General features: G+C 37.6%; 1 protein-coding gene across 3 annotated transcripts in view; it reads right to left on the minus strand.

Moving 5' to 3' along the window:
• NELL2 (neural EGFL like 2) overlaps positions 1-18997 on the minus strand; it is a 462863-nt gene that overhangs the window by 275241 nt on the left and 168625 nt on the right. For all 3 annotated transcript variants that reach the window (XM_027542640.1, XM_027542641.1, XM_027542642.1), the window contains exons 5-10: positions 13595-13768; positions 13408-13504; positions 10381-10453; positions 10128-10210; positions 8522-8650; positions 6709-6811 (exon numbers count right to left, since the gene is read on the minus strand). In XM_027542640.1, the coding sequence (XP_027398441.1) occupies positions 6709-6811; positions 8522-8650; positions 10128-10210; positions 10381-10453; positions 13408-13504; positions 13595-13768 (659 nt within the window). The remainder of the gene's footprint in view (positions 1-6708; positions 6812-8521; positions 8651-10127; positions 10211-10380; positions 10454-13407; positions 13505-13594; positions 13769-18997) is intronic.

The following is an 18997-nucleotide window of genomic DNA, read 5'->3' on the forward strand; positions in this document are numbered from 1 at the left end:
TTCTAAGCACTTTACAATTCATTCAGTCCTTACATCAACCTTGAGATATAACATGAGGAAACTGAGACTGGGAGAGGTAAAGTAACTTGGCCAAAGCTGCACAGCTAATAAGCTAATAAGCAGTGGAGCCAGAACTCAAACCCAGAAAATCTAACTCTATAACCCACATGCTTAACCACTCAAAAGGAATGGTAAGTCCATTTTACCTAAGCTGACAGTGTTTTAAGTTTAAAACTGTACAATGTCTAATCAACACAGAACACTGTATGGATCACAATAAACTGTGGAAAATTCTTCAAGAGATAGAAACACCAGACCATCTGATCTGCCTCCTGAGAAATCTGTATGCAGGTCAAGAAGCAACAATTAGGGACATAGAAAAAAAGACCGGTTCCAAATTGGGAAAGGAGCACGTCAAGGCTGTATATTGGCACCCTGCTTATTTAACTCATATGCAGAGTACATCATGAGAAATGCCAGGTTGGATGAAGCACAAGTTGGAATCAAGATTGCCAGGAGAAATATCAATAACCTCAGATATGCAGATGACACCACGCTTATGGCAGAAAGTGAAGAAGAGCCTCTTGATGAAACTGAAAGAGGAGAGTGAAAAAGTTGGCTTCTAACATTCAAAAAACTAAGAACATGGCATCCAGTCCCATCACTTCATGGAAAATAGATGAGGTAACCATGGAAACAGTAATGGATTTTATTTTCTTGGGCTCCAAAATCACTGCAGATGGTGACTGCAACCATGAAATTAAAAGACGATTGCTCCTTGAAAAAAAAGCTATGACCTACGTAGACAGCATATTAAAAAGCAGAGATATTACTTTATCAACAAAGGTCAGTCTAGTCAAAGTGATGGTTTTTCCAGTACTCATGTATGGATGTGATAGTTGGACTATAGAGAAAGCTGAGCACCAAAGAATTGATGCTTTTGAACTGTGGTGTTGGTGAAGACTCTTGAGAGTCCCTTGGACTGCAAGGAGATCCAACCAGTCCATCCTAAAGGAAATTGGTCCTGAATATTCATGAAGGACTGATGCTGAAGCGGAAGCTAAAATACTTGGGCCACCTGATGTAAAGAACTGGCTCATTGGAAAAGACCCTGATGCTGGGAAAGATTGAAGCTGGGAGGAGAGGGGGACAACAGAGGATGAGATGGTTGGATGGCATCACCGACTCGATGGACATGAGTTTTAGTAAGCTCCGGGGGTTGGTGATGGACAGGGAGGCCTGGTGTGCTGCAGTCCATGTGGTCATAAACAGTTGGACATGATTGAGTGACTGAACTGAACTGATTATGTATTCAAACTCTGATTTTAATCAACCGAAATAATTATTATAATTTATTCATATAAATATGTCCTCTGAGAAAACATCAATTAAAATAACTATGGCTACAAGCGAGCACCAAACAATTTTGATGGTCACATTCACATTTCCTGTATTTGTTGCCTTTCTAGAAATGGAGAGGAAATCTGCCTTCCCTGTTGTAGTTTATTAAAACATAGCCTTTTCTGTAAAAGACATTACAATGTTAGTTCTCATTTGCTTCTGGTTCTCTGTATTCATGAATCACCTTGCTGTGAAGCAGTACTCTGTTCAAACTTGAATCTACAGTTCACTGAAATAAAATAAAATGAATGCACAGAATAGTTTAAATTTTTTTCAAAGTTCAATGATTTTAGTAGCTTTCTATTTCATAGAATTATAATGGATTATTTTCTGATAATTTTTAAATGGGTTGAGATGTTATGTACTTTAATTAGTTTGACTTCATCCTATTTCAGATTTAATGTCACCCAAAATGCTTATCAATATAAACAGCTACATTTACTGAACAAATGTACAGTTACATTTTCTGGGGCTGCCTTGAATTTGTGTCCATCTTACTATTGACTAGTTGAGAGCCTGTGACTGGAATAAACAGTATAGTGGTGGTGGCTGAAATGGGAGAAGATAAATGGACAAAGGCAAACTCTGTTTACATTGTAACTTCACCTAGACTTAGCCAGGACTCTAATGGCCTTTGTATGGTAAGCTACCAATTGATGAAGGTAGATCACTGAGATTAATTAGAGCAGATGCTTTTAACGAGGGAGGTAGGCTGGCAAAGCGCAGCACTTTCAGATAGAATTTCTCTGGAACATCTAACTAGAAGTGTGTTCTTGGACAAGTCATGTAATCCCTCTAATTAGGAAGATGGAGACAATGCCTACTTTATACAGTTGTTATAAAGATCAAATGGGGAGCAAAGTACATGCCTTCCAACGTGAGGAAGAGCTAGGGCTTTGTTATAGTTGTGATTATTAACACATTAACGGCTTGGCATTGGTGCAGCCCCGCCTTTGGGTTTCATCCTAACTCCACCATGGTAGCTCAATTATAAGGGCACAAAAGTTAAGCCCCTCCTTCCAACACTTTGCTTACGTAGATTCAAATAAGGATCCGTGACAGGTTTGGTTCTCTCTGACTTCTCTCCCAAAATAACAACCTTCCTACCGTTCAACAGTATTTATATTTGGATAAAAGGCTAGAGCTGAAGTTACAGAGGAAACATACAGAGCAGGCTACAAAACAGGGCTGCCCAGTGTTGCACAAACAACGTTGGTGAAGCAAGGCTGAAAGCATTAAATAAAGAACACCAAAAATGACTGGCCACATGTACTGGTGTTGTTCGTTTCAGTCTTGCCAGACAACATTCAGTGTTAGGTTACATGTTTTTACCTTCCAAAGGCTTTAGAAACAATAAATGATTAACCTCTTTAAACTGTTCTCACTACAGAATATATTTTGTTAATTTTATGTCATTAAAGAGGCTATTATTGACTATGCCAAAGCCTTTGACTGTGTGGATCACAATAAACTGTGAAAAATTCTGAAAGAGATGGGAACACCAGACCACCTGACCTGCCTCTTGAGAAACCTGTGTGCAGGTCAGGAAGCAACAGTTAGAACTGGACATGGAACAACAGACTGGTTCCAAACAGGAAAAGGAGTACGTCAAGGTTGTATATTGTCACCCTGCTTATTTAACTTATATGCAGAGTACATCATGAGAAATGCTGGGCTTGAAGAAGCACAAGCTAGAATCAAGATTGCCAGGAGAAATATCAATAACCTCAGATATGCAGATGACACCACTCTTATGGCAGAAAGTGAAGAGGAACTCAAAAGCCTCTTGATGAAAGTAAAAGAGGAGAGTGAAAAAGTTGGCTTAAAGCTCAACATTCAGAAAACTAAGATCATGGCATCTGGTCCCATCACTTCATGGGAAATAGATGGGGAAACAGTGTCAGACTTAATGTTGGGGGGCTCCAAAATCACTGCAGATGGTGACTGCAGCCATGAAATGAAAAGACGCTTACTTCTTGGAAAGAAAGTTATGACCAACCTAGATAGCATATTCAAAAGCAGAGACATTACTTTGAAAACAAAGGTCCGTCTAGTCAAGGCTATGGTTTTTCCAGTGGTCAGGTATGGATGTGACAGTTGGACTGTGAAGAAAGGTGAGCGCCGAAGAATTGATGCTTTTGAACTGTGGTGTTGGAGAAGACTCTTGAGAGTCCCTTGGACTGTGAGGATATCCAACCAGTCCATCCTAAAGGAGATCAGCCCTGGGTGTTCATTGGAAGGAGTGATGCTGAAGCTGAAACTCCAGTACTTTGGCGAAGAGTTGACTCATTGGAAAAGACTCTGATGCTGGGAGGGGTTGGGGACAGGAGGAGAAGGGGATGACAGAGGATAAGATGGCTGGATGGCATCACCAACTTGATGGACATGAGTTTTGGTGAACTCCGGGAGTTGGTGATGAACAGGGAGGCCTGGTGTGCTGCGATTCATGGTGTCACAAAGAGTCGGACACGACTAAGCAACTGAACTGAACTGAACTAAAAGAGGCTATTGAGCAAAGAGTTTTGAAGACTGAATGAGGGCACTGTGGAAGAGGAAGGCTATGGTTGTGTTTTAAAAAGTAAAACATAGAATTCGTATTCCACTGAAATTAAGTTCTCATAAATTATAACACTGATTCTACTGGGAAAATTAGTATAGGAAAATGATACTGTTCCCCTCGTACATAACAGTAAAACACACACATACAGAACATTGTAGATCCGTCTAACCATTGGCTTCTCCTACTTTTAGCACATGAAGACCTGAACTATGTAAACAAGTCAGCTAATTATTATTAAATTTATTTTGAATATTATTTATCCTTTATAAAATATTTTTTGCAAAACTTTTCAAGAGAACATTTCCTGAAATGTTTTAGTGACTGTTTTTAAATTTATGCATGTGCATATTGCTTAATCCCATTCATATGAAATGCCCTGAATAAGCACAGAAAGTAGATGAGTGGTTGCCAGGGAGTGGCAGAAGAGTGAAGTACAGAATCATTCTTAATGGTTAGAGGGTATCTTCCTGGCACAATGAAAATGTTCTGGAATTAGGTAGTGGTGATGGTTGAACAACCTTATAGACATACTAAAATATACTGGATTGTACACTTTTTTAAAGGATAAATTATATCATGTATAAATTTACTCAATAGGAAGTTATGTATTTCTATTTTTTAAATGAAAAAATTTGTGCATGCGGAGACACAATCCCAAATTATCTCTAATATTTACCATATGACCTAAATACTTATTTCTCTTATGAAAAAACTCTACGGGTATTTACTAAAAATAGCATGCCAGCTCAATATTGGGACACAAATTCTCTATATTCCATGGCACTCATATCACTGAATGTGACCAAAAAGACAGTCACTTAATCCTCATTATTTTTCAGCAGTATGAAATGAAAGACTCAAATTCCAGTGATGCTGTGGTCCTTTCACTGGTCACTCAGGTGCAGCTTTCACTTTTATGTAGGAAATACAACTGATTTCCAATCATTAACACCAAAGTCTGCCAGAAGCACTTTGCATTAATGAATTTTAAAATATTTTACCATTTAATTAAGTCTAACTACATTATTGTGAAGAAGATTTCAAGCATAGTCTGATTTAATAGGCAGCTTACTGTTGGTAACAGAGACAAATGGTAAAACCACAACTAAAATTTACAACTTCTGACTAATTCATCTATCATGATGGTTCATTATTTCAATCAGCCTGTTTCTAATAAAATCAATATCACTTAATGCAAAGCTATCATACTCATAGGTAAAAATATAGAAGTATCAGTGGAAAAGATGAAAGAAAGAAAAGCAAAAACTGACTCCCGCTACTGTCACGTAACCAATATAAAGTCCTATAGAGGACCTTTCTTCTTTCTACCTCCACGCATCTACAAAGAAAACCACAGAATGTTGGTACAAGCTTTTCATTATTAATACAACTTCAAGGAAGAACTCAGATTACCCCTCACCAGGGAAATTAGCTAGTGACATATATATAACCCTTCCTGGTTCATACACTAGGTTAATACACTGGGTGACTAGGTTAATACACTCTCGTGAAATGGATTGGTTCAAAGTAAAGTCTAACAAAATTAAATATAAATAAGCTCCTGGGGGAATTAAATCAGTAAACTACAAAGTGACTTCCTGAATTTTCTGTAATAACTTGTCACTCTCACCAGAAGGAGCACCCTATGTAGGGAAAAGTAAGGTATCGCAACATCAGCAGAGCAAGGTAAGCATAAAGAACCCTAAAAAAGGAGCTCCTTACTCTTCCTCTCTTTCTATCTTGGGTGTACACACATGTGCAAGATTAGATGGCACTTACGTAGCCTTATCTGAGCTTCCCTGATGGCTCAGATACTAAAGAATCCACCTGCAATGTAGGAGACCCAGGTTCGATTCCTAGGTTGGGAAGATCCCAGGGAGAAGGGAATGGCAACCCACTCCAGTATTATTGGCTGGAGAATTTCACAGACAGAGGAGTCTGGCAGGCTACAGTCCATAGGGTCACAGAGAGTCAGACACAACCGACTGACTAACACTAACTCTACATACCCTTATATATTCTACAAATTTTATGACAACCCAGGTTTCACATGATACTATTTCTTGGCTTTTTTAAAAAGGCTAAGTTTTAAATGTTACTTTTAAAAAGGACTTGAGGCAACTGTTAAAGTATAAGTAATATAGATGCAATGTTTTCTCTTACTAAGTAAATTGTATAGAACCCATTTAATGATAGCTATGGATTCAAAGAGCATTTTCAGACATCAGAAGCGAACTGTATACAACAGACGCTGAAAGTCAGACAGCTTCTTTATTCAGTGGCATGAGCACCTTTTTATGGATCAAGGCCATGGCCGTCCCCACTGGACTATTCTATACTACTGTGCACTTCTGTGATTTGGACATACAGCGAGTTTTGTAAAGGTCATTTGTATCACGGATTTTCTTGGTTATCTTGGCTGAGTGTGGACTATTCTTAACCTAGTTGGGAGGTATTTGTATCAAGCACTGTTAATTAGAGAAATATCTTCTACAAAGTTGACTACATATTTTTGCTACTAATGTCACTAAACAGAATAGATTCCTCAAAGAAAAATTTTCTTGCTAGAATACAATATTTTTAAGTGGAAAAGAACTGCCCAACCAAAATAAAGAAGGGATTCTTCCTATTTTCATCATTTCTCAAAGCTATTTAGCTTACCCAGATTAAACCAATGATGGGTGGATATTTATTAATACAAACTTTAGTTTTGCCAAGAAAATATTCACCATAAAAGTTATGCTCACATTTGCATTCCTTACAGCACTTGCCATCCACGTATGCGGGAGCCGACTTGAGGGGGCAGTCAGGATTTGGGCAAATCAGAGTTTCACACTGGATGGTTCCATTCTGAGAAGAAAACAGTATTTTAAAGAATTTCCAAGTTGTAGTTTGGTAGTTTTCAAGTATTTTTAAGTTGTTTCTTAAATTTCAAATTCTTCACGTAAAATGTCATAAATATCACTATTCTCTTTGGTAAAACCATAATTTAACAGTAAAATTACAGTAAAATCCATATACAGAGACCCACAGTAACACAAGTTGGGTCATAACACAGGTGGTGGTTGACCCCATCTTCTGCTCAGCAACTAAGCTAGAGGTCTCACCTCCTATTGTGAAGTGAGTGAGGACAGGGGTGGAAGGAAGGGTACCACTGGCAGGGAAACAGCAGGCTGAGAGCCAGCCTGGGGTACTTATGTCTCCCCAGATGACTCACAAAATTAGCATCAACAAACAAAATTTCTGGAATAGCAGCTGCCATGCTGGAGACCCAGTTTCAGGATGCAAAAATCCCCCCAGGGATATTTGAGCTCAAACAGACCACCACCATGAATGGACGCTGACAATTATCATAAGAGGTACCAACCTAAAGGGTACCTCAGTGAATTTGATTCCTGAAGGTCACCCAGAACTCCCAGGTAGTTTAGTTGCTTTTCTAGTCTTTTCAAAAAACTATGACTTCACCACATTACTACTCAATTTGATTTGGGTCACCCATTTAACAAGTTGAAAAGGTTTTATTGTATTTGTGAAATGTAATTTTGGTAGGAATATGTTTCTAAATAGAAATCGGACAAAGCCTGCACACACACGCACATGGACCGTTATTTCACCATTAACTTTGACCGTCTTAACATCATGATGTTCCACGTTCGAGTAAACTAGATGAACTTGGGAAAAAATGTTGACTTCTGACTTCTTTATAGCCAACCAGTTTTCACAAATAATTCAGGTGGAGTTTAAAGTTCAAAACCAAACTCATTTTGAACTTTTCTTTGAAAATAAACTTATATGTTTGAAATAATAATACACCAACCATTCTACCTTCTACCTTGGGACTTCCCTGGTGGCTCAGACGGTAAAGCGTCTGCCTACAATGCGGGAGACCCAGGTTTGATCCCTGGGTCAGGAAGATCCTCTGGAGAAGGATGGCAATGCACTCCAGTACTCTTGCCTGGAAAGTCCCATGGATGGACGAGCCTGGTAGGCTATAGTCCATGGGGTCGCAAAGAGTCGGACATGACTGAGTGACTAAACTTTCTAACCATTCTACCTAATTAGTGAACAATTAGAGAAATCATATTTATTTAAACTCTACAGTTTATGCTCCACTGTATTGGTAAATTTTTAAAGCTAAATAACTTTATTATTTATTTATACAGCCAAATCTGGTCACAGTATTTCCTGTTGCATTTCATTTAGCTTTATCAAAATGTGTTAATAAAAACATGAGGGGGAAATCCCTGGTAAAGTTAAGCATAACAGGATAGAATCCTCTGGGAATCCTTTTACTGACCCAATTTAAATCATTACCTTCACATGTGGACAATAAACTTAAAACTTTATAGCATTCTTAAAACACAATAATCTTTATAAGCTAGGAAGTGTCTTTAATAATGCAATACACGGTTCTTCAGATTTGACTGGGTTTGCTGGCACTTCAGTGTTGTGTTTTGAAGAAATGGGTCTTGAAATTTTCATGATGACATTGGTTTAATACATTTTTAAAGAGTAGGGGCATCTGAGTTCTATTAGTCTGAACTCCGGCAGAAGCCATACCAGGCATGTGCAGTTCTTGCAGCCGTCTGTCCATGACTCGAATTCTCGGTAGGTGGTTCCCTTCATGGTGCAAGTCCTCTCACAGTAGCACTGGTCCAGTCTATTCATTCGCTGCTCGGCTCGAGACAGCTGCAGTACAAAGGAAGAGGTTTGTATTGTTCAGCATTCCAGCGACACAGAAAGGCAAAACACTCCAACAGGCATCTGACTGCTTTTTAGGTGAATAGCAGTAATGATGGCTATGCTCATCATCTATTACAGATATACTTAAGGCTTTAATTTGTTTTTTCATATTTGTTTCCATTATGGTTTATGACAAGATATTGAATATAGTTCCCTGCGCCATACAGTAGGACCTTATTGTTTATCCATTCTGTATATTATATAATAGTTTGCATCTGCTAATCCCAAATTCCCAATCCATGCCTCCCTCACCCACCTCTGCCTTGGCAACCACAAGTCTGTTCTCAATTTCTGTGAGTCTTTTTCTGTTTCATACATAAGTTCATTTCTGTCATATTTTAGGTTCCACATATAAGTGAAATCATATGGTATTTGTCTTTCTCTTTCTGATTTACTCTGCTTAGTATGATAATCTCTAGGTTCACCCATGCTGTTGCAAATGACTTAAGCCTTTAATTTAAAAGAAAGGATTTTTCTCCTCTTCTGGTAGTAAATTTGCCTCCTGCCTTTGTGAGTGTAGCAGGGGGGTAGGGGTGGGGGTTCCCTTGTGGCTCAACTGGTAAAGAATCCTCCTGCAATGCGGGAGACCTGGGTTCAATCCCTGGGTTGGGAAGATCCCCTGGAGAAGGGAAAGGGAGCCCACTGCAGTATTCTGCCCTGGACTGTAGAGTCCATGGGGTCGCAAAGAGTTGAATACAACTGAGTGACTTTCACTTCACTTTGTGTGTGGGGGGAAGCAGAGAAAAGTATGCTGTATGATTTATGATAAAACAGAAAAGAAGTCTAAGTCAAAATCGCATCATACACAATACAGAGAAACATTTTCCATTTTTAAAAATGTTTAATTTCATGGCTATGTTTGCTCAAGTGCAAACATAAATTTTAGACATTACATTTGTCAGAAACAAATCATCCATATGCAACATAACTTTTAGGTCATCGGTATCTGCTATGCAACATGACAACAGCCTGGTGAAACTACAGGTAAATTTGACACATGGTTAAGACAGCCAATGATCCTACAATGGTAACACAATGGTAGAAAGCTTTTGTGTGACCATTTCCCCGACATAATTCTAGGGTCCATATTCTTTACAATATCCTCTTGTCTCCTTCCTTGCAAAAAAAAACCTAAATAATAATAAAAACTAAATTAAACAATAAATCCTATTGTAGTAAGCAGTGTAAAAACCAAGTAATCTGCCTCATTCTTGATTTACTGAGTCATTTGTTATACAGATGGCTTGGGTTTGAATATTTATAAGCCCCTTCCTTGAGCAAGGATTTTGATTCAGTTCAAGTACACAGTAGGGGATAAGAAAAATCTCAAAGGTGAACAACTGTGGTTATAAAAGAAACTGTAGGAAACCTCAAGGATTTCTGAGCTACACTCCCCCACACTCTATTTCTAAGGAGCTTTTACCTTGGCTGATGTTTTGGCTAAAATGTCCTGCAGTTCCATGATTTTCTGCACGAGTCCGTGAAAGTCATTGCATGTTGGACAGGCTAGAATCACAAACACCGCATCAGTCAAGTTATATTTATAAGGAGTTCAATCTGGTTAAGTCTATGCTGACAACTAATACATGAGAACTCCAATTGCAAACTGACATTTTGGACAAAATTAAGCAAGAAGCACACTTTTCATTACATAGTGAGAGAACTAATGGACTTACTGCGATTAAGATCTGGGCACTGAGCAATAAATCCTTGGGGCATGACAAGTAATTGCACATCTTGCATTATACCCTGCGTGTGAAAAATTTTTAAAAAGATGTATTACTTTCATCTACCCAAATTATGTTCAATAGTCAAGTTCATGAAGGGAAACATTATAGGATAGACTCACCCAAGTCCCTGAAAAAAATATTTTGAATACATGGCTTTGACTTCAAACCAAAGGGAAAGAAAAACATCAGGCAAAATAGATGATTGCCCATGTACTTTCTTATTGATAATATTTTTAAACCCTTAAGATTAAATGTCAAGATATAATTAAGAGGCAATAGTCATTTATTTGGGGAAGCTATTTTTAGTTAGCCTGAAGAAATACTTGAAAATGACCTTTAAAAATCAACCTGAAAATCACTTCAGGTTTCAGCAACAGTAAAACTGAAAGCAATTTTTTTTTTTTTTTAATTTTATTTTATTTTTAAACTTTACATAATTGTATTAGTTTTGACAAATATAAGTTAACTACAATCATCAAGAAGAAAAGAGAACAACTAAGTCATAAGAACAATGCTTATTTGAGTATTTCTCATTTCTCAGTTAGATCTTTTAAAGTGAATTCTTCAATTTAAAAAGGATAAGACATTTATTAAACAGCTACAGCAAGACTGAGTAATGAGTCTTTGGGAATACAGAAAGGTTAGCATGAAATTTTTTAAAATGCCAACTTGAAATGACATATTTTACACAGAAGTTCACATCACATGTTTATATGTGAAATTTACATTCATCCTTCCTCATGAAGATATAATTAGCTTCCAGTTCACAAGACTCTCAAAGCAATAGCCAAAAGGTAGAGACCTCATCAGATACTCTATATGTCCCTTTCATTCATCACTCCATTTTCTTCCTTCATCATCTTTATATATTTTAATTAATATTTCACTTTCTCCCTTTGAAAAATGCAAACAGAATGTTTAATGACAGAGGTGACCAAGACCAGAGTACCAATATGTTATTAAGACAATTTTGATGTACCTACAAAGATTTACCAGTCAAATCCTGGCCTATATATCTTCTACATATTTAATCAGATTAATAGCGTGGTACAAAAAGAATGTCAGTATTTAAGTATACTGCATGGCAATTGCTGTATCTGTTGTTTGTTTGGGGTTTGGATTAGAGAAGCAACCTGTATATAACAATCTCCTATCATCTGAAAGCATCAAAATGAAAGCAAGGCTTCCATGTACAGTTCTATGGTTGGTGCAATGCCCAACTCTAGAGAAGTACACATAACTGATGTGTGAGAAGGTTTCTGAGGCCACATCGGGCTCCAGGGGAAAGACTGCCATGATTAAACAGAAGAGAAACTTGATACCTGGAGCACAAATTTGCTCTCCTTTATATGTGGAAAAAGTGGAGAAGGAAATGGCAACCGACTCCAGTATTCTTGCCTGGAGAATCCCTTGGACAGAGGAGGCTGGTGGGCCACACACAGTCCAGAGGGTTGCAAAGAGTCGGACATGACTGAGTGACCTAGCACACCACGTGGGCAGAGTACTGATTTTTCAAGATTTGCAAACACAGGATCAAATCCCCATGACTGACTTTGGACAAGTTACTTAACCTCTCTGAACAGGTTTATGCATGTGTAAAAGAGATTTTTTTTAAAAGGCCCTGCAACAAGACTAAGGTTCAATGAAATAACATAGTCAAAGCACCTGGTTACCAGATAACAGTCTAATTAAGTTTTAAAAACACATTTAAAAAAATTATTTATTTACTTTGCTGCTTCAGGTCTTGGTTGCTGCATATGGGCTTCTCTCTAGTTGGGGTGCTCGGGCTTAGTTGCCCTACAGAGCATGGGATCTCAGTTCCATGACCAGGGATGGAACCCTACGCCCCCTGCACTGGAAGATGGGTTCTTAACACTGGACTACCATAGAAGTCAGGAAAGGTCAAAAGGAGACACCACAGGTCCCACCTCCTCACTGGAATCCACCTTGGTTGAGTAACGCATGTGCCACCAAGAAAGACCCTGAGTCAGAATGATTGGCCAGAGACAACCAAAAAACTAATCCCTTCACCATAAAACCCAAACTGTGAGCCATGTGGCACAGCACTTCTCCTGGATTCCCTTACGCTCATGCTCTCTGCCAGGGCACCTCTTCTCAGTAAAGTCTCTTGCGTTGTCAGCAAAAAAAAAAAATATATTCTTTAATAAAGTAAATAAAACACCTTTCAAGGTTTACAAATCTTTCTTAGAACACAACTTTCAAGCTACTTGTACCTTCTCTAACTAGAAATCCATAAGTTAAACACATCACTTATCACCTTCTAAAAATTAATTTTTGTATGATAGGTAGTGTCAGAATCACTGGAGGAAAATGAGCTATGAGCTGGTAGTCAAGCAATTTTCTGGACCTTATTTCCTCATCCTTAAAATACAGAGTTAAATGGGATATCCATTAGATCCTGTGATGCAGTTATACAGAGTATATCTCTAAATAGACAATAAGAAAAAGATATCAATTATAACTGCTTTCTAGCCTTGATAGATTTGTGCATATATTATTATATGTATTCCTTTCTCATTTTCAGAAGTACAAGGAGATTATGAGTAATGAATATTGAAAAGTTTTAAACCTCTATTATTAACACCCTTATGAAAGCATCATCAAAGGTTATATTTCAAAAGTGGAGAGTTTATTTGTATATTAACATTTTAGATTTTTATTATTTTGAATGCCTAATTTCAAGAGTATGTTAACTGCCCTGATTGAGCCTTGAGAGACTAATCACCTCTGTCATATCTAAAGCTCAAATTCATTAAGAAAAAAAATAATAAAAGAGAATAGAGTTGACCAGCTAAATAAAACATCAGTGTTAAAAAAATAAAACAGAAATAGACACCAGTAGGAAAAACACTACATAAATCTATTTATTTTGCTTACACCATAAAAAGCAAAACTCATTAGAAGCTCATTAGAAAGCATTTGTATTTACATTTTATATTAGTCAAAATATACCTTAAAATATCCATGTGCATTATTTCTCTGTCCCAGCCAAAATGAAGTGCCCAGGGGCAAGTCCGTGGAAGGCTTTTCCACAACTCTTTCATATATTCTACAATAAAAAAAACATCAGATAAGTGATATGTATTAACCGTTACTTCTTAGACTCTTCCGTTTCCTGAACTGAGAACACTTCACTTACTTATTACAGTCGATATGTAAAATCAAGTGGGAGGCACTGATGGCTAAGGAGAGCTTGTGCCACTTATCATCAGCCAAAATGTAAGGAAACACTTCTGTGTGAGGGTGGTGGCTGCCGGAGCGGTAGTGAAGTCTGACTTCATTCCGATGGCCACTGCTTTCCAGTTCCAGGTACCTGCAGAGAAGAATTACATGGGGCCCACTGAAAACAAAGTTCAAAAAAGATGGACATGACTACTGTCTCCAGAAAGATGGGATAGACATACTTTTCCTATTCCTCCCAGTAAGTACAACTAAACAGTATATCATAAAACACGCAATAAGAAGAATCTGAGAGATGGAAAAAAAAAAATTAGGGAACTCAGGGCCCAAGTAACAAAAGAGTGGTCAGTGTACTGGGTATTCTTTTTGCCTCATATATCTCAGTCTTGGAACTGAAGAAATCAGTAACTTGAAAATAGCAATGGATGTGGACAAAACAATTCCTCCCAAAAGCCTACTTGTGTTAGCTAAAATACCAAAAAAAGGAGAAGCCCGTAAAGAGAAACATTTTTAGAGAACAACCACTCTATTCCAGCCAAGCATCACAGGAAAAGCTATGACTCTATCCCTAAACATGTCAGCAAAGGCTAAGTGATAGATTTCCAGTCTTTTGAGGTAGGAATCATGTGAGCAACACCTCTGCCAGAGTGGTGTCAGCAAAAGCCAAGGAGAGAGAACCAAGAATTTAAACCCTATCAGCCAAGGTTAATGAGATGAACCATGGCATCAGTGGAGACCATGTTCCATCCCTAGTAACAAAGTATACTGCCCTCTCAGAGGAGGCCTAGTGGGAGTCAGAATTTTCATCATCACCCAGCAGTAATGACAGCATCCTTACCACTGTGTCTGGTAGAGACCCTGGGGAGAGGTGGAGATTCCACTTTCCCATCCAGAAATAATAAAAGTACTGCCTCAACTGTCAACTGAAGGCAAGTAGGGAACCTGGATTTCTAATTCCACCTGGAAGTAACAAGATGACACCCACTCAGCCTCTGCCAGAGCAGTGTCAGAGAAAACCTGATAAAATATGGAGCTTAAATGAGATCCAAGTCTCAGAACATTATACAAAAATAACCAGGTTTCAATCCAAGTTTGGAAATATGATACAGAAATATCCAGGCTTCAATCAAAAATCAATGTCATACCAAGATTCAGAAAGATCTCAAATATAATGAGAAAAGACAATCAATAGATATCAACACCACAAGATGATAGAGATGTTAAAATAATTGACAAATATTTTAAATAAGCATTGATAAAAAAAAGAGCAACTACAAACATTTCAATACACTTGCAACAAATGAAAAAAGAAGAAGAAGAAGCCTCAGCAAAGAAATAGAAGCACCAAATAAAGAAGAACCAAGAAAATTTTAAAACTGAAAAAATACAATAACTGAAATAAAAAGCTCAAGAGATGGGCTAAACAGCAAAAATGGAGGGGATCAAAAAAGAATCAGGTAATTAGAAGATAGAACAAAAATTATCCAATCTGAACAGTAGAGAGAAAATAGACTAAAAAGAAAAGATCAGTCTCAGAGACCTGGGAGACTAAAACAAAAGCTCTAACATTTTTATAATTGGAGTTCATGGAAGAGGAGAAAGAAGGTGAAATTGAAAAGTACTTAAAGAAATGATGGCTGAAAACTCTCCACATTTGGTAAGAGATATAAACTCACCGATTCAAGAACCTGTGCAAACCCCAAACAGATAAACTCAAAGAAATACTGATCGTAACTAAACTTCTGAAAACTAAACATAAAGAAAAAAACATCGAAAGTAGTGAGAAAAAAAATTGACAATTATGTATAGAAAAAAAAATTAGAATGGTCATGAATTCCCTAAAATAAACAATGAAAGCCAGAAGGAAGTGGCAAAGTATTATTCATGTGAAGAAAGAAAAAACTATTAGCCTAGAATTATATACCCAACAAAATTATCTTTCAGAAATAAAAAGAAATCAAGGCATTCTCAAATTAAGAACAGGATAACTGAATCAACTTTTAAACATATGCATGTTATGTTTAAAGTGCCTAATGGACATTCAAGAGGACATGCAGGGAGGACAGCTAGATCCACAAGTCTGAGATGAAGACAGGTTCATATGGAGACAGGAATTGGGAGTCATAGACATATAAACTATATTGAAAGCCATGAAGGCACTGGGATTACCTAGGGAATTATAACAGGTGAATGAGGAGAAGGGGACGACAGAGGATGAGAAGGCTGGATGGCATCAGTCGGTGGATGTCGGTGGATGGACATGAGTATGAGTAAACTCCGGGAGTTGGTGATGGACAGGGAGGCCTGGCATGCTGCGGTTCATGGGGTCACAAAGAGTCGGACACGACTGAGCGACTGAACTGTACTGAACTGAATGACACATTAACATTTTGAGGAAGAACTAGCAAAGGAAACCAAAGGCTGGTGAGAGTAGAGAAGAAAAAAAGTGAGAGCCTGTCACTAAAAACCCGATAAAATACCAACTATCCATTGGTTGCAAAGAGTCGGACATGACTGGATGACTGAGCAACCACAACATACACTCATAGGGGAATCCATCCATATTCTGGAACATTATACCACCCTCTGAAAGAACAAAATTCTGACATGAACAAGGCCATAGTTAATTATTAATTATATTAATAAAAGCTCTATAGGATCTCATTTAGCTTGACAAAACTGTGTGTATATGGAGGGAAAAAAAAATCAAGGAAGATATATGCCAAAATGTTAACAGTAGTTACCTCAGGGGAGTACAATTGGGGGGAAAGGATGTGAAGAATCTCTCAAATATTTTTATAACCCTGAAGTTTCTCCTTCTTCTGTAATGTAATACTTGCTTACACACATATATAGTAAAATTCTATGTTAAGATAAAAAATTAAGTATTCAAGTATATAAAATATGTGTAGAAATTATTAAAGATAAATAAAACACCAACTTGTTTGGTTTTTGATACAGAAGAAACCAGAGAGTCCTTTCTATCTTGTTATTTGGAAACAAGTATTCATTATTTAATCAACTCGACTGGTGAATTCTATAATGATAGATAGGTGTTTGCAGTTTAAAAGAAAATAACATCAGCAAACACATGGCCCTGTTGTTATATACCTTCTGTTCTTTTACACATAGAGGCAAGAACTCTACCACTGCTGTTGGTCTGGTCTCCTCCTCTAGAAACTACTGGCACCTGTATTGAATTCCTAAACTTGAGACACTAAAATTATCCTTAATAGCAGAGGCTGACACTATGCTCCACAAACAAGAACAACCCTTAAGAAATTAAATATTTTACCAAAACTTACATTTTTATCTGCATCATACACTCAAGGTTTTAATGAAATAGATATGTAATACACACAAAAAAATATAGTGAAGATAAAAATATATGAAAAATGATATGAAACAGATGTGTGTCTGGCATGTGGTGAGTATTTAATAAATATTATTGATTTGCAAAACTGCACCTATCCTCCATTCGGCGGCATCTAAGTGGGAAGCCCTACTCCCAACTCCCACCACCTCAGCAGATCAGTGTGGTTAAACACGCAAATCCTAAAGCCTGACCTCCAATTCACATCCTGGTAGCCCTCCTGGCAACAGTAAGCTATTCCATCTCTCTGTGCCTCATCTAGTTACTCAGCTAGAAAACAAGGATACTAACTGCACTTGTCTCAAAGGATTTCCATGAGGACTGGGATGAGTCAGTTTAAGAAATCACTCAGAACACTACTCAGCACACACAAAACACATTGGTTATGTTTTTCATTTCAAAAAGTAATTAGCCTCCAATTAAATCAATTTAAAAAAAAGTAAAGGTCAAATCCTCCCTCTTCCTCCTTGTGGTACAGCCAGGGACAGTCCTATGACACATCCTAGCAATCTGACACTCTTCCTTGGGAGTGGGAGTCTGGATGAAGCACAGCGAGGAAGAGAGGGAGGAGAGACTCCTGCACTGCAGTGGGACACAGCATCCCAGTCGCTACATTAAGGTCACTGCACCTTGCTTCCTGTTTGCTGGCCTGCCAGGGCACCTTTGCTTATTGCCTGCTCCAAATTCTGGCACCTCAGCTTCCCATCAGTTCTGTAAACTGCCCTCCCTACCCGCCACCTCCAAACTCACCTTACAAGCAAGAACTTCTACTAGTACATTATAACTGTGGCATGGGGAAAATACATAATTGGAATAAAATGTATTAACATTTTTAATAGCAACTGAGTGCTAGAATTATGTATGATATTTAACTTTCTTTGTATTGTGCTTTATTTTCCCTCTTACATTTAATGAGCATTTACTGCCTTACATTAAAATCACATTTTAAATTCTAAGAAGATAATTTGTCACATTTCAACATACCATGTCTCCCTGATTTGTCATTCATAATTTGGAGAGGTAACTAAAATCAGAAATAAAGTTCACCCTTTATAATAATTTATGCCCTTGTTAATCAAATATCCTTTGCAATGGCAGAAATATAAACTAAGATTAGGCTATGGAGAAATAGGCAACAGTGGCAGGACATCATTCATTTTAAGAATCTCCTTCATAACTCAAGATCAAAGGATAAAAATAAGGTCATGTCTCAACTGACAAAGAGGTTACACACAACATGAAATGAGAATTTTTTTGCCACCTTAAATTAACACCTAAATAGAAAAATGATCAGATCATCTCAATACATTAAGCTACAACTCAGTTATAAATTAGTTACCTGAAGAAAAGCCACAAGCACTTCTAGTGTCAACTATATTATTAGTGTGGTTCATGAATGGTACAATTGCAAAGGACTGATGTGCACAGGATTTGGAACTGAAAACCCAGATCCACCTCTCACTACTACCCATGACCTGACCACTCACCACCTCAGTTCCCTCATCTGTAAAATTCAGTGGCATAATCCATATCAAGTGTGGCGTCAAAAACAAAGAACTCAATAAATGATAACTATTTTTATTTTCTATCAATAGTCCCAATTAGGCATCATTTATAAAGTCTAGCCTTTTATAACCAATTCTGTAAATAGCAAGCAATTTGAATATATTTTTAAAATATTTTTATTGGGACAAAATTCTCTAACATAAAATTCAGCTTGAAAGCATACAATTTTTAGTTGAAAAAAATGCAGAAATCACAAGGTATATGTTGCAGATAAAAAACAGAAGATGAATCCACTCTCATAGAAACTGAGTTGACAGTACTGGTATTATGGGGGTCTCTAAGGACTTCCCCGGTGGCTCAGTGGTAAAGAATCTGCCTGCAAAGCAGGAGATGTGTGTTCGATCCCTGTGTTAGGAAGATCCCCTGGAGTAGGAAATGGCAACCTACTCCAGTATTCTTGCCTGGAAAATCCCATGGAGAGAG

The sequence above is a fragment of the Bos indicus x Bos taurus genome, chromosome 5 (genome assembly GCF_003369695.1).
Source record: "Bos indicus x Bos taurus breed Angus x Brahman F1 hybrid chromosome 5, Bos_hybrid_MaternalHap_v2.0, whole genome shotgun sequence".
Taxonomy (NCBI): Eukaryota; Metazoa; Chordata; class Mammalia; order Artiodactyla; family Bovidae; genus Bos; species Bos indicus x Bos taurus.